At 44.9% G+C, this 16864-nt stretch overlaps 1 protein-coding gene across 6 annotated transcripts in view; it reads right to left on the bottom strand.

Moving 5' to 3' along the window:
• The window catches only part of LYRM9 (LYR motif containing 9), a 92472-nt gene that overhangs the window by 14947 nt on the left and 60661 nt on the right, over positions 1-16864 (bottom strand). For all 6 annotated transcript variants that reach the window (XM_078683540.1, XM_078683541.1, XM_078683542.1 and 3 more), the window contains exon 2: positions 6764-6911. In XM_078683540.1, coding sequence (XP_078539666.1) covers positions 6764-6911 — 148 coding nt within the window. The remainder of the gene's footprint in view (positions 1-6763; positions 6912-16864) is intronic.

Below are 16864 nucleotides of genomic sequence, written 5' to 3' on the forward strand. Positions count from 1 at the left end.
AAGGACTGCTAGACAGCGCAGTGTGTCAATGCACCAGCCGGGGCAATCTGTATATAACCGGTGGGTCAGAGGTGTACTTCCAATCGAGGCAGACTCAGACTTTTATCCTTCAAATGTTGATAAACTCAGCTGTGTAGAGATGGTTAACGGCTTCAATTTTAGCTCATGTAGACACCTCATATTGTGATGTGTGTAATATAAACGTAGATACAATTAGACAAAACTTCCACATATAATAGCATGCATTTTATTATCCGACAAATTAAAAGTAAAGGAAGTAGGCACACAAAGAAAAGTTCTCCGCGTAAAATCGTATTTTCACTCAGCTGCGCAGGTTTGTGACAGCGCTTCGTATCAGGTCATTTGGTAGCGTGGTTACATTCCGACGATGCATAACACTGATCCAGGAATACAGATCATAGTTTCGTGTTCTTTCAAGCATAAGGTGCCCGGTACATCCAAGAAACACTCCCATGGACCAGTTCGGACTCCACCTCCTTGTAAGAGGCCAAACCGAGAGCGCACGCGGGCTCGCGTGCGCCCGTGTGCGCGAACGAATTTATATTTATTTATTTGTTAATTTATTTATTGCATTTATACAGCGCGACAGCTACCCGAAGGTTTCCCGGCGCTAATGAATGCTCAGTACTGCTCTTCTACACCGCCTCTGCCCAGAACATCTGAGTTAGATTTCATCTTAACAGTGCACGATGCAGTCATCTGCACCCTGCCGACGTCATGTTGAAAACTCATGACTTTTGTCATGTACAGTACATCAGGGGTGTCCTACCATAGTCCAGGATTACAGGATTCATGACAAATTTTCAAGATTTGTGCATAAAATATATACGTACACACTTTTCATCTAGACAGAACACTTTTCCTAGGCACCTGGGGTCTTACTGAAAATTTGCCCGAGTCCTTTCGTACCTAGCTTGAACACCCCTGGGTGACACCATTAACGCATGTTTACCACATATGCGAATCACACGTGCTCTGCACGTCATCACTAGCGGAAGTGTGATAGGACATTCAGCATTAACACAACTTTACGCTCAGAGTTGGGTCACTTGGCGGTAACAGACGTGCAATAATTTTAACGCAGCACTCAGAACAGTGTAGTCCAGAATAGTACAAATAGAGTCCACGGTGTGATCTAAAACCTGTTCAATAGTGAAGCTCCCACAAATCCATCCGATAAAAGCACTGTATGAAAACTTGTACATATAAACAAGCATTTGCAATGCAATAGGTCTCGCATTTACGCGAGTTTGAGCAATTGACATTGCAAATAAAAATGCCTTTTATTTTTGTTTTAGTTTTTAAAACATAAATAAAAGGCATTGTCATTTACAATGCCAATAACGTAAACTCGCGTAAATGCGAGACCTATTGCATTGAACATGCTTGTTTTACTTTACTTTGTATTTTACAAGTATATTAACTATTTTACTAGCTTTTTGGATATTGTAGACATTCTGTTGGGGGTTGAAGTAATTCTTGCTAACTGTTTGATTTTTGTTTTAAAATATTTTCTTGCAGTTTTGAAATCAAACATAAGACTAAATTTACAATAGAAGAAAATGAGCCAAACCTCAGGCTGGACCAAGCAATATATACGTACACACTTTTCATCTAGACAGAACACTTTTCCTAGGCACCTGGGGTCTTACTGAAAATTTGCCCGAGTCCTTTCGTACCTAGCTTGAACACCCCTGGGTGACACCATTAACGCATGTTTACCACATATGCGAATCACACGTGCTCTGCACGTCATCACTAGCGGAAGTGTGATAGGACATTCAGCATTAACACAACACAACCAGGGCTCAGTGAGAAACCGTGCATAGCTCACAAAAATGCTCAGAACATCACAATCAGTTGCAATCACTTGTGGACACTGTCAAGATTATAACTAGCCCTGGACGGAGTTTGTGGAGTTCCGCGGTGATCAAAAACTCCTCCATGCTACGCGGAGTTGCGCTAGTGGCGGAGTGTGTTACGACATGCCGTTCACGCAAATTTTTAGCGCAGGGTGTGAACAGCACCACTTGCAGCGCAAGAGGCGCTGCATCTTTCTGCCACTCGAGTCGATGGTCTATTCGAGTGGCAGCTTCCTCAACGCAAACGTAAGGTTTTCAACGCGAGCAGTAGCACCCATCCGTGACCGCCCGCATTGAGAAACTCGCCGGGAGGTGGTCTGGAGTAAGATTTTCCTTGCTTGCCAACTTGATGTTGGCGAGCGAGGAAAAACGCTGCGGGCTGCGCGGAGTGGGAAGAACTCTGCAGACTCAGCGAGTGGAGTGGAATTTCATGCCAGGCCTAATAATAACAATTATATAAATCCTGGAGAGACAATACGGATCACAGAGCAGCAAAATCCCCTCTCCTAACACTATCTGCCCACGTTCTCAAGATTGCATGCACTGTTAAGCATGAATACATGAGTGGGGGAAAGGGGATTGGACAAAAACGTAAAAAAGAGAACTCTGGATGCTGGTATCCTCTACTTGGGTGGCCTGTTAAGTTACATCATTGCATGCACCTACACATCTGGTATTTACTAACGGAATACAAAATGATTCATTAGTAGATTGTGATATTTAACGATAATACAAAACCTTTTGGTGTTTGTAAATCTTCTGAATAGCTTGCATCAAATATTGAACTTTGAGTACTCAAAGAGCTTCCTACTGATAAGCATATTTTTAGAATATGATGCAGCATGTTGTTTAAAGTATATTAAGTAACAGTTGAATGGGTACCTCTAACCACAATGCTGAAAAATTATCTGTGAAAAAAAATGACGAAGAAGGTATTAATCAGAACATGTGTCAAAGTAACATCAGAAAATTAAGTTTAAATCCCTAAATAAAAGAATACATACAATGTTCCATTTAGAGTGACAGTCAGTCGCCACACTGGTTTGCAAGGAAAAGTGTCCCAGGAAAACAACACCAAGTTCCACAGTTCACATCAATATTTTCCATTAAAAATATTCTCAAAAGCCAAAGGCCCTTGAAATTATTTCCAGAAGTACGTAGCCACAACAATCTGCGAAAAAACGTCAACTCATTACTTATAAGGAATCACAAACCCCTTAAAAAATACAATAAAAAACAAAGGCCATTAGTACCTTTGCATAGTTTCAGCAGGCATAATGTGTCTAGGTTTTAGAGAAGCTGTGTTTCCAGGCGTCTGGTAGCTAGGCTTCTACATCAGCATAAAAGGTTTAACCACAGTGTCCACATATCCTTCTGCTGTATCCATTACATGCTGTATGGCATTATGACTCTGTCATACTTTAGGTTCCCAGGATCAGGATCCCAAGGAATATTGATATGAAGGCAAAGTACAACCATATCGTGATAACAAGCTATATTCTACAGACTGCATTGCTATATTTTGCACCCTGTTTGCTTTCCTGTGGTGTAATCATTGACCCGCCTTCACTCTGAGAATGACGCATATATATCAGACATGAAGACCTACTCAAGTCAGGTTGTTAAAAACAGTCAGCAATGCGATGAGACTCTGCCAACAAATATCCTTCAGCCTCCTCATTATCCATAATATGATGGATGCCGGAGGGAGAGCAGCACTGATTATGCTGGATCTCTCCGCGGCGGGAGAGCAGCACTGATTATGCTGGATCTCTCCGCGGCATTCGATACTGTGCCCCATGCTATGCTTCTCAAGCGCCTCCGCGAGATTGGTATCTCGGGCTCGGCCTGGAAATGGATCTGTTCGTTTCTGGACAATCGACAACAGCAGATCTGGGTTCCCCCATGTGCGTCTGCTCCTGTGCCGGTGCTAACTGGGGTCCCGCAGGGGTCATCACTTAGCCCTCTTCTTTTCAACATATATATATGACTCTGACTGGGTTGCCGATGCACTCAAATCACAGTATACAGATTGTTATGTAACAATACAACATATAGTATAGAACACAGAATGACAGAAGTCTTTAACAGAAACTCCAGTGGAAGGGTAAATCGTGGAGTCTTTTAATGGAGTATACAGCCAGCCGACACGTGTTTCATCGCACTCGCGATTCCTCAGGGCTAGATGGCTGTTTCAAAATCAGAAGGTCGCACAGCTGGTGGTAATTCCGACCCAGCCGAGCCCGTGACCGTTGGTGTGCAAACGAAATTGAGAAAACAGGGTAAGGTTCTCAGTTCAATGTTTTGTATATCTATTTCTGTGGTGCCCGGAGATCACAGCGTTTTCGATTCAAAATGTTGAAAACGTAGAACATGGTACTGTTCTATTTAAGTGTACTGCTGTGCGTTCATGTCGGGTACGTTTTGAAAGAATGGCGGGAAACCCCAGGCTGTGTTAACGCGGGAGCGGCGTGTAGCGCGTCCTCTCTCCGGCTGTGTTCCTGTTTGGACCAAACAGGAACACAGCCGGAGAGAGGACGCGCTACACGCCGACGGTCACGGGCCCGGCTGGGTCGGAATTACCACCAGCTGTGCGACCTTCTGATTTTAAAAGACTCCACGATTTACCCTTCCACTGAAGTTTCTGTTAAAGACTTCTGTCATTCTGTGTTCTATACTATATGTTGTATTGTTACATAACAATCTGTATACTGTGATTTGAGTGCATCGGCAACCCAGTCAGTCAGGAAATTGGTAGTTTATCTACTCAATCTGAGTGGTTTTAAGGCCTTCCCACTCGCCGATTTGCACCTGAGAGATCTTGTACCTTATACTTTTGTGCGCATAAACAGGCAGTGCACCCAGTGCTATAACTGACCAAAAGCCTTACAGAATCTCTATATATATGACTCTGTTCGTCTTTCTGGCAGAGTCTCTGGGGGCGAAAGTGATGGCCTATGCGGATGACACTCAGCTGTTGTTCACCTGGCCTAAGGAGGACGACTCGGTTGAATCTGTCCAGCACTGTCTATCCTCAGTTTTTCTCTGGCTCGCAGAGGCGCAGTTAAAATGCAATGAAGGAAAATCGGAGGTGTTACTGTATGGCTCCTTCCCAGTGAATTTTAGGGAGAAGCTGTGGCCCTCTGACTTCCCTTGTCCATTGGAGAATGAAGGTGTTGCCAAAAATCTAGGTGTCTGGTTTGACGAAGATCTTAACTTTACTACGCATGTTAAGAAACTGGCTGGCACCTGTTTCGGCGTGTTAAAAAGCCTGAGGAAATTTCTTCCCTATCTGCCGGGGTGTGCCAGGGAAACGGTAGTTTGCGCCTTGATCTTGTCCCATCTGAACAATGCGAACGCACTGCTGATTGATTGCCCTGGCTACTTAGTGAGGAAATTGCAGGTGGTCCAGAACTCGGCTGTTAGACTATTGAAGGGACTATCTGCCAGGCAGTAGGTCCGGATGCACCTGCGTGCTCTTCACTGGCTTCCCATGGCATCACGCATTAAATTTAAAATGCTAACAATCGTACATAGAGCCCTCTATGGGTTAGGCCCTGTCTACTTGCAGGCCAGAGTTGCCTTTATAAACCAGGGAGACAACTACGTTCTTCCAACCAGCTTTTACTTCAGACTCCCCGTTTCAAGCGTCAGCGCCTGGGCGGCAATTCTTTCTTGCGCTGCGCGGGGCTGGCTTGGAATAACTTGCCTTTGCCCTGCAGAACATTCAAGATCCTCTGATGTTTAAAAAAAAACTCAAAACGTTGCTCTTTTCAGTCTGCTCTTATGCTGCTGTTTGATTTCAGAATGCGAGCGCCGGGATACTCTTGAGTAGCTGAGGGCTTTATAAATGCAACATAACATAACATAACATGATGTTGCTCATTCTCCATGTCCTTCTTTCCACACACGTTTGTGATTTTGCTTCTCTGATGTGCAGCCACTACTTTTCCATTATCCGAGCATCATTATCCTTCCTCTTCGATCTCCCTCATTCTCTTGTCCTAGATGTGCTTCGCTCTCTTCAATTCATACACACATATCTTCTAATCCACATCTCCCTGTCAATTCGATAGTAACATCTTCTTTCAATTTCCCTAAATACCTACATCGTATCTCCCTCTCCACCAACCATCATTTTCCCACGCGGCTATAGCAGAGATACTGTCTGGCTACACATCAAGAGGAAACACTTATACCAGAGAGTGCCTCAAGCTGAAAAGAAGAACTGTCATCCCCTTCAGCTGATGACCACCAGGGCAGACAGCTGCAGCAAAAAGGGGACAGAATGCCTTCAGACACTGCCTGGTAAGCATAACGTCCATACAGACAGAGTTGTCAGGAACTCGTCTTCATTGTGGTGATCTACTGACACAACTCAAGGAAGCATTCACTATTCACTTACGCTACTCACACCTAACTTCTCAAAGGTTGTTTGCTAGGTTTCTGGCATCCACCCGATGAACAGAATTAACTGTACGCCTTAGTCTGGGCATGGTCTGCTTGTTCTGAAGGAGAAGGCCCATGAATCTGTTCCTCAAACCAAGCATGGGGATGGTGCATGACGTTGAGGGTAGATAGTGGCAGATGAAGGGCAAGAATAATCCCCATGGACAATTTTCCCACCTGCCAAAAATAACGTCATATCAGGCTCCTGTTGCCAGAAGAGCCACATAAATCCTATACATTCTCAAATTTGCCAGGAAATCAGCATCAATCTGAAAAGAACACCTATAATTTGGTTTAAACAGAAAAGGCAGCTTAAATGCGAAATAGATACATTTACATTTGGCAGGTAATAAGCAATTAAAACATGCAAGCAGTTATGGGGGGGGCTGTCAGTTCTGTATGGCAGTAGCCCTCTAGATGTACGGACATACCTGTCGTATTGCATGCTTATAATGGTGCTGTATGTGTTCGGAGGGCAGTTGTCTGCAACAAAGGAGCAAATAGCGATAGAGCTGCAGGGGCCTCGTCACCAACTCAGCACCTGGCAGAGGCATCATCTGATTAAGCGGTTTGCCAATACTGAAAGACACACAAAGAAATGCATCAATGAAATAGTTGACCAGACCACTAGCACATTTCAATCCTCACAGACCTCCAACCACATCGGGCTAGATCGAACCATAACCCCCACTGCAGCTCATGATGACACACAGCTGCCCCACCCGTCTCTCTGCTTCATATCCAACTGCCTCTCAACTGATGCCCTTATTCACCGGCTTTTGACTTTAAAATCAATTCAATACTGGGGGGAATCACCTCATTACCAAAGGACACCACAATTTGCTCCAACTCACTTTCCGATCACTCAACTGTGGCAAGCACTCATCCTGCCACAGACATGCACTCCGCCACCTTACACCCAACCCCTGGTCAACCAAGACCCTCCAGTCAGTACCATCTTAAGCGTAGGTGCAGCCTTAATGGAATGTCAAAGCTGTAAGCGGAAAAGCTGAGCACCATGTACAACAATGCTCCCACTCAACCCTGCTAATCTAAAAACGCAGTTATTTTTGGCATAAGTAGGATTCCTCCAACTAAATCGCCCACCCGGCTCACAACCATTAAACCAGAACAATCTCATCTGAGAACATAACCCACAATAAACTGCATGCTCTTAAACTTTAAGTCGGCAGTCAAGCATCCCACTACATGAAACTGACATCTGTTTTCTAATTGAATCCTGGATAAATGACTAGTCATCCTCTATTATTGATCACCTCACTCTACTGGGCTTCTCATTCATTCACTGCCACAGTAAAGGCCGTATTGGCGGTGAAATAGCTGTCATAAACAACAAGCATTTACAATGCAATGGTTTCGTCTTTGTTAAAGTTAGAGCTATTGGCATTGCAAATGTTATTTTTTTCATTTATTGTTTGTTTTTTTAAAACCGATAAATATATGGTATTGTCATTTACAATGGCAATAGGTAAGCATTAGAGAGTAGAAGAGAGTATTAGCAGTGATTTATAGTTAGTAGAGAGTGACTAGTTGATTAATAGAGAGTATACTTGTATAGAGTAGAGTAGGAGTGAGTTGTAGGCAATAGTAGTTAGTGAGTATTGTAGATTAGTGGAGAGTAGTATAGAGTGAGTAGTAGATAGTGTGTAGAGAGCGTGTAGGAGTTAGTGAGTAGTAGAGACAGAGTAGTAGTGAGTAAAGAAAAGTAGTAGATAGAAATAGATGTAGTGTAGTGAGTTGTAGATAGTATATGGAGTAGTATATCTATTTAGTATAGTGAGTAGCGAATGACTTAAAATAGATTATATATTAGAGAGCAGTAGTTAGTTAGTACTTTTTAGTATTAGAGTGTAGTAGAGTAGTAGAGAGTGAGTATAAAATTGTGGATAGTGTAGTCTAGTGTGTTGTGAGGAGTGTGACTTGTATGTAGTAGACCGTAGTTAGAGGGTGTATTAGAGTGTGATTAGTTGAGTTAGTGGTAGAGTGTGAATTGAGAGTATTAGAGAGTAGTAGAGATTGAGTAAAGTGTGAGTAGCTTACAGTAGTAGTAGAGTGAGTAGTTAGTAAAGTGTAGTAGAGTATTAGAGAGTTATAATACAGAGTATTATATTGAGTATTAATGAGTGAGTAGTAATTTGTAGATATAGTTATTAGAATAGATTTAGTAGGGTATTATAAATTGAGTATTAGAGAGTTAGTAGTAGAGTGAGTAATAGTGAGTAGTAGATAGTTTTATATAGTGTGTAGTAGAGTAGTAGTAAGTACTATAGTGTAATAGGGATTCATATTGTAGAAAGTTATTAGTAGTGAACTATTAGTGAGTAGAGTAGTAGAGAGTATTAGAGTATTATAGAGTATTTGAGGTGTGGCGAGTGAGTAGTATATTGTAGATATAGTTATTAGTATAGTGTAAGTAGGGTATTATAAAATGAGTAGTAGAGAGTTAGTAGTAGAGAGTGAGTTGTAGAGTGATTAACAGTGACTAGTAGATTGTTTTATTTTAGAGGAGTATAGAGTGTGCAGTAGAGTAGTAGTGAGTACTATAGAGTAATAGGCATTAATAGGGAGTATTATTGAGTAATAATTTTTTGGGAGTAATTGTGTGAGTAGTAGTGAGTTGAGTTAGCTGTATAGAGTGAGTTGCCAGTGAGTAGAGGACTTATTAGTTAATTTTAGAAAGTTGTATTATAAGTACTAGAGTAGTATAGTGAGTAGTAGTGAGAGTAGTACTTTTATTTGTTGCACACATATACATATACACACCCAGAGGCACATACATAGAGCCACACACAGACATTAGTAGAGAGTACTTCTAGTTTGTAGTAGAGAGTGAGTAACAGAAAGGGAATAGAGAGTATTACAGAGGGGTAGTATTATTAGTAGAGTTGTAGTAAAGAGTGAGTTTGAAAGTTAGTTAGTAGAAATAAGTAAGAAGTTGACAGTTAGTAGTAGAGTGAGTAATGGCGAGTATTAGAAAGTGAGCAGTAGAGAGTGTGTAGTTGATTATTAGAATGATTATCATAGAGTAATATGTAAGCAGAGTATTACTGTATTATATAGTTGTAAGTAGTATTTTAGTGAGTAGTAGTAATTATTGATAGTAGTAGTTAGTGTGAAGAGAGTAGTAGAGTGTGAGTAGTAGAGTGATTTGTGAGTACTATAGAGTAGAAACGGTCTTGCCTTTGCAAAAGTTAGAGATATTAGCATTGTAAATTACAAAATTGTCATTTATGTGTTGGTTTTGAAAACAGATAAATAAATGGCAATGCCAATAGCTTAATCTCTCACGAATGCGAGACCTATTGCATTTGCGCACACACACACACACACAGAGCCACACACACACACAGAGCCACACACACACACACACACAGAGCCACACACAAGGCACACACACAGACAGAGCCACACACACACACAGAGCCACACACACACAGAGCCACACACACACACACAGAGCCACACACACACACACAGAGCCACACACACACACAGAGAGCCACACACACACACACACAGCCACACACACACACACAGAGCCACACACACAGAGCCACACACACACACACACAGAGCCGCACACACACACAGAGCCACACACACAGAGCCACACACAGAGCCACACACACACACACCTACACACACACACACACCTACACACATACACACACACACCAACAAACACCAACAAACACCCCTTCACTCCTCCGACCAGACTGTTTGGTGCATTTCATTTTCAGGAACTGGAGAGGGGGGGGGAGAGAGACTGTTTGCTTTACCCCTTCTGTCGCTAGTTCGTTACAACTTTCATTCACGCCTTCAATCGGATTAAAGACATTGTTTTTATTGACTTGGCGTCTCTGCCAAAGTTAATGATTGGTACCTCTCGGATTATACATTTAAATGTAATCCTTGCATTCTGGTGTTTGACAGGTTGTTCTGCTCTCGCATCTTAGTAAAAGACTTTACATCCGAGCTAACTATCTCAGTGCTTTAGAAAACAAACAAAAAAAGAAGACAGTGGACAGAAAGGGGGGGTAAAGTAAGAAACAGTGAAAGGCGGAAGAAGCGCCACAACCACTCCTGAAAATATTGTACCGCTTTTTCAATGGAAACAGCCAGGTAGTCACTTCAAGATCATAAATGACAAAACACAGTGATTACATACTTACATGAGGACTGTTTTTACAACTATTAGCAATAAAATGTATTTTTCAATTGTGAATGCCCCCCAACACCTCCAAAACATCTCCTCATTGAAAACTGAGGAAAGTAAACAAGTGGCAGTGGGACCCTTTTCTCCCGTAACCCGGTGTCACTGCACCCGCTGCACTGATGATGCACCCCGTGCTCATGTGCCAAACAAGTGCACCCCAGAACCCTCTCTCCCGCGAGATGCAACCCCCATTCTCCACGGAGAGGAACAAGGGCTCGAGAGATTATTCTGTCAGCAGCGCCACGCAGTGCCAGAAAGCGCTTTATTTTTCGGTTCAAATGCAATCAGTGAATCGGACTTGGATACAATCTCATTGAGTCCACGTGTTTGGGGTCGTTTATTGTTGCAGCTGTTTGGAAACCGATGGCCGCTCCCCCTCGTCCTCTTGTGGTCTCCTTGCATGTACTATACAAGTCAGCTATTTACAGCAGTCACAGTTCACAGCATTCTGTGAAATAAAGTGAGAGCCATACTGCTCTACTAGTATTTATTATTAGTAGTATATTATCAATAACAATATATATTTCCTTTCTGTGAAGCTCTCTCCCACACTCTACATAACTGTGTGTCTCTCTCTGTCTTTCCTACTTTCTGTCTCCTCTCTCTCCCGCACTGATCCCCTCTCTATGTCACTCCATCTGTCGCTCCATCGCTCCCCCCTTCCAATTTCTGCTGTCCATGAAGTTTTCCACACTTGTCTCCCTCCTTGTCGCTCTGTTTCTCATCCATTGTCTCTTACTTTATTTTTTTTACTTCCGTCTGGTCTTCCACTCTCTTTCTTTCCCACTCTCTTTCCCTCTTTCTGTGCAGCAGTACAATCCCACCTCTAAGGCTTCTTCTACACCGGATATATCCTCTCCCCAACACCACCACCATGCTTAACCCCCACAATTAATATAATTGTAGCGTAAACAGCGGAAGCGGGGCTGTGGGGGTGACACTAGCTACGAGACCCGAAAAAAATACCAAATATGTAAACTGAGGCAGACAGCAATGACGTCACGGTGGGACTGATCCCGCATTAAGAGCTTGAGTCCTGAAAACAACAAACAGACGGGAAAAAAAATCTGGGGCCAAGGCAAGGCGGCTCTGAATGTTTTTAATACATCAGATCTGAGGCGCAATGCAAACGGCCGGCGGCTACATGAAAGTGCCATCAAACAGGCTCGCGGGCTGCCAGCAGCGTGAGGCGCGGCCGCCATTTTGTGAGCGCTACACTCGCCGCTGGAGGAAATGAGTGGGGGGCAGTGCTGCCGCCACTACCCGTAGGGAAGGAAGCCGGAGCTGCGAGGTGTGTGCACCAGGGTGTCCCCTACCCTCCGAGACCCTACCCCAACCTGTCTTCCTCCTCGTGGCCAGGGCTACGTTTAGGGGCGCTGGGCCGCCCGCATGGCCGGGCTTTGTGTGCCGGTTACCGGCCTCACCCCGCTGTGAGGGGCAAGCTTGTCAGAGAAATAGCTGTGTGGATTAGAATCCCCCTAAATGGGTTACCCGTACATTGGTCAGGGAGGCAGTATGGTATAAAGGGGCACACGAGCTAGCAGGGCGCCATCAGAAGAGGACAGCCACTGTCGGAGCACGAGCGCCGTGTCAATAGAATCGTGCGCTGGCGAGAGCCGCTTCCTCTCAATTGTGGGGAGTGAGTCGGATAGGCTTTTATGTTGCTGGCTAATGCTTTGCATGTGACACGGGAAGAGGAGGGTCAGTGAGTGTCAAGCCGGTTTAGTTTCACTATTCGACCCCCATGCGGGTGACATAAGGCCCAGATTAACTGCCTTTTGCGGGGTCTGAAAGCTGTTTGGTTGGCAGTACCTTACTTGAGATAGGTGAAGTATGGATTATTTTTCTGTGTTCTCAGAAAGTTTACGAACTTCGTAATGACAGTGCTTTGCAAGTACAATGACCAGGTTACTCTTTGTTATATCGTTATCAGCTCCGCCGCTTCATTTAACTAGTCAGATTGGACATTCTATTTGAACTCAATGATAACAAACTAAAGCAACCTACCCAAACTAATCTACCAAGCACTGGGTGAGGAATATGCAGCAAATCCCCCAATCGGACTAAGAATCCCTAATCAGTTCCCAAATTCTACCTCCACCTGACCTTACTACTGCCGATGACCTTACCTCCCACTTCAACACAAAAATGACAGAAATTCTAGACACTATCACCTAACTATAACTCAAGAATAGAGAAGCATCAACTCCAGATCCTAGTAAAATAAAGACCTTAACATGCAGCAATGACAATTTAGGTTGACTGAAAGAACCTGGAGACAACAACCCTCGCTAACCCATCTCTTTCTTCAATCTAAACGCCTACAATCCAAGAAGCATATCTACAGAGAGAAATCCTCGTTCTTATGAGCACTTGACCGCTCTAGAAATAGACCTAAAGACCTTTTCAATATTATCAAACAGCAAACCTCCATTTTCCCACAAAGTTCAACTGAAGCCTCTGCCGAGCACTATGAAGAGTTTTCCAAAAGAACATATATTGAACTCTTAACCCCTTCACTTCCTCACTCCATACCAAAGATGGCCCTTTTATCAAATATGGTTTCCCAACTGCTACATCACCAACCAAAGATGGCCTCCCTAAACACGTCCCCTCGTCAAGCAAAAAGGGCAACAACAATCCTGTACAACTGAAAACATTGCAAACTGGACCAAGTTTGTAAATATCTCAGAAAAGGTCATCAAAATACTTTCATGCATGAATTCAACATCAAACCTCTCTGATCCTCTATCCACCTCTCGTCAAAAAAAAACATCATTTACCGAACACTCTACTGAGTCGACACACTAGCCCCCCCTCATGAAAGCCAGGAAGACACATCAAGAAAGCGAGCTGGTTCACCCCTACACTGCAAGAATACAGACTCTCCTGCAGACGACTCGAAAAGACATTAAGGAACAACAAAACCCCGAAAACTTGCGCCGCTTCTAAAGCAGCCACCACCGCACACCACCAACTCATCCAATCCACAAGGAAGAAATCCCTTCAAGACAGAATCCTCACCAACGCACGCAACACCAAAGAGCTCTTCTACATCATCTAGGAATTTGCCAAACCTTGCAGCGAAGCAACAGACGTCCCACCCTCCTAAGACCTCAGCAACAGACTCAGGACCTACAAGATTAAGATGATATACAACAACTTCGACAACCAAGACCACCCCACCGCTCCAGATGCCCCTCATGCGACGTTACCCAACAGACCCTGCTCAAATGGATCACACTAACGACAGAAGAAACCCTGAACACCATGAAAAGCATTCCACTCCGGAGCACCATCAGACCCCTGCCCACACCACATCTTCCACAAAGCAGCTTCTGCCATTGCACCCAAACTAAATTGGAGGAACAACTGCTCTTTCAAGACCAACACCTTCCCTGATGACTGGAAACACGCCGAAGTCAACCCCCTCCTAAAGAAACCCTTCGAGGACCCAAAGGACCTCAAGAACTTGAGGCCCATCTCCCTGCTTGCCTTCGCAGCCAAGGTCATCAAAAAGGCCATCAACACCCAGCTAGCAAACTCCATCGAAGCCAACAACATCCTGGATATTTCCCAATCTGGACAGCAACCACAGTATTGAGATCGCCCTACTTGCCACCAACCGACGACATCCACTCCCTCCACGACCAGGGCGACCCTCATCCTCCTGGACCTCTCTGCAACATTCAACACAGTATCCCACCGCACCGTAGCCGCCAGACTCCATGACGCCAGCATCCCCAGCATGGCCCTTGACTGGATACGTTCCTTCTTCACCGACAGAACTCAGCAGGTTAGACTCCCTCCCTACCTCCCTCCTTCCCTACCTCTCGGAACGGACAGAGACCAACTGCGGAGTGCCCCAGAGCCCCACCCTCTTCAACATTTACATGGCCCCCCCTCGCAACCATCATCAGGAACCACGGGCTCAACATCGTCTCTTACACCGATATCTAGCTGATCCTCTCCCTCACCAATGAACAACTTCCAAGAAGGGATGAAAGCTGTTGGCACCTGGATAAAGAACAGCTGCCTGAAACTCAACTAAGAAAAGACAGAAGTCCTCATCTGTAGCTCCACTACATCCACATGGAAAGACTCCTGGTGGCCCTCTGCCCTCGGAAATCCCCCCCACCCTGACGGACCACGCTTGAAACTTCGGCATCATACTAGACTCATTGCGCAAAATGATCTGGCAGATCAACGCCATATCCTCAACCTGCTTCAACACCCTCCACATGCTCCGAAAGACTTTCAGATGGATTCCAACCAAATCCAGAAAAAAACGTCATGCATGCACTCAGCAGCAGCAGACTGGACTACAGCAGCACACTCCACGCCAGAATCACCAAGAAACTCCTTTGCAAACTCCAGACTCTCCAAAATGCCGCACTCAGACTGATCCTCGACATCCCCCGTTGCAGTCACATCACCCAACACCAGTGCGATCTCCACTGGCTTCCAGTCGAACTAAGTTTAACCTTCAAACTCCTCACATACATGGCACTTCTCAACACCAGGACTGCATACATGAACATTCTTCTTATCAGGCTCAGCTTTCCGGCTTCTTCGGGGCTGTGCTGAGAGTCCAATACCCGCCCCTTATGAACTACCCCAGAGTCCAAATGCAATGATACAGACAACCGAGATAGTCCAGCCGGGGCGGGAAAGGAAGGGTACAGCGGGGAGGGAGATCTGAAATGACAAAGAACAGGGATTTAGATCACCCCACCTCCCTTAACCTATAAATGTCACCTTCTTTCTGTCCCTTAAAAGAAACACCCAAATGTGATGAGGCTATACCTGTAAAGGAAAATACAAAGGACCAAATCCAATGGAGACAGTAGCTTGAGGAGGTATTAGGAACTATACCCAACTGTGAAAACAAAACAATACACATTTAATGCCCTCTGATAGGTAGAAGCAATTCTAGGCTATCGTTTGTGAGGTTGTAATACACATACCATTTTCTATGCATCAAAATCCCTTTGTATGGGTACTTCACTGTTCCAATACTTCAATACCCCTCATGTCTCCTGAATAAACGAGATAAGTAAATAATAATGAACCCTGCATGTAGAAGGAATCCACAAAGATGATACAGGAGTGAAGGTTCCTTCGTGTTTGCACCTTGTAATCACTTCACACAATGGAGTATCTTCCCCCTGTAAGCTTGAACACACAATAGTTCTGAGTGCTCAGGCTCCGTTTAGTTGGATTGCGAGGCTCAGTGTTACTCTCACACGTATGAGTCCTATCGCACCACTCTTCTCATCTTTGAATCAAAGCACCAGGTATTTACAATATTGGGCAAAAGCAGTTTTAGCAGGGTTTTGCCACACACACAAGGGTCTCTATCCCTGTGGCCGAAGTTGCCCAAACAAACCCTTCGGTATCTCCTCTGAATGCCTGAGATACCTGTGTTTCTCTCAGCCGAGAGAAACCACCAAGACGACACAGCAGGCTGGGTGCGCTGTTGGGATCGGTGGAACCAACGCCTCGCACCCACAAGAGAACAGTTTACTCACGGTCACGAAGGACTTGGGAAACAAGTCAGGAATCCTACCGCTACCTGTTCATGTACCAAGAACGCCTCCACAGTAACGAATTATCGGCGTTTCACCGCCGCTTGCAGCAGCCCTTTCCCGGTTTGCGCGCGCATCTCACGTTGTTGCGTGACGTATGCACGGCATGCCGGGAAATGTAGTCTTTAATGCCAAAGGCCTGTTTTTGCCGATAGCCTCGCACCACTGATGCCGCAGAACTTGACAGTACATCCCCCTTCACAAGGGGGGCTGACCCCACCCGCGGCTTATCCGGAAACAATCGGTGAAACTTGGCCACCAACCGGGGAGCCCGAATAGCACCCGCTGGCTCCCAGGAATCCTCCTCCGGACCATACCCCTTCCAGGAGAGCAAATACTGTAGTCGACCCCTCACCCATCTAGAGTCCAAGATCCGTCTCACCTCATACTCACTATCCTGCTGCACCCAGATAGGCAAAGGAGCCCTACGAACAGGACACCTGGAGGGCTTCAAGAGGGAAACGTGGAAGACAGGATGAATGCGCAACTGCGCAGGTAAACGCAGCCGAACAGCCACCGGATTTACGTGCCCCAACACCCGGTAAGGCCCAATAAACCGGGGATTGAACACGCTATGTTTCCTGAACTTGATATGTTTGGTGGACAACCACACTAAGTCCCCCTTTCTATACACCGGATTGGGTTTCCGATGTTTGTCTGCCTGGTGTTTGTATCTTGCCTTGGCCTGTGCCAGATTCTTGCGCGTA

Source organism: Lissotriton helveticus, chromosome 3_1 (assembly GCF_964261635.1).
Source record: "Lissotriton helveticus chromosome 3_1, aLisHel1.1, whole genome shotgun sequence".
In the NCBI taxonomy this organism is placed as follows: domain Eukaryota; kingdom Metazoa; phylum Chordata; class Amphibia; order Caudata; family Salamandridae; genus Lissotriton; species Lissotriton helveticus.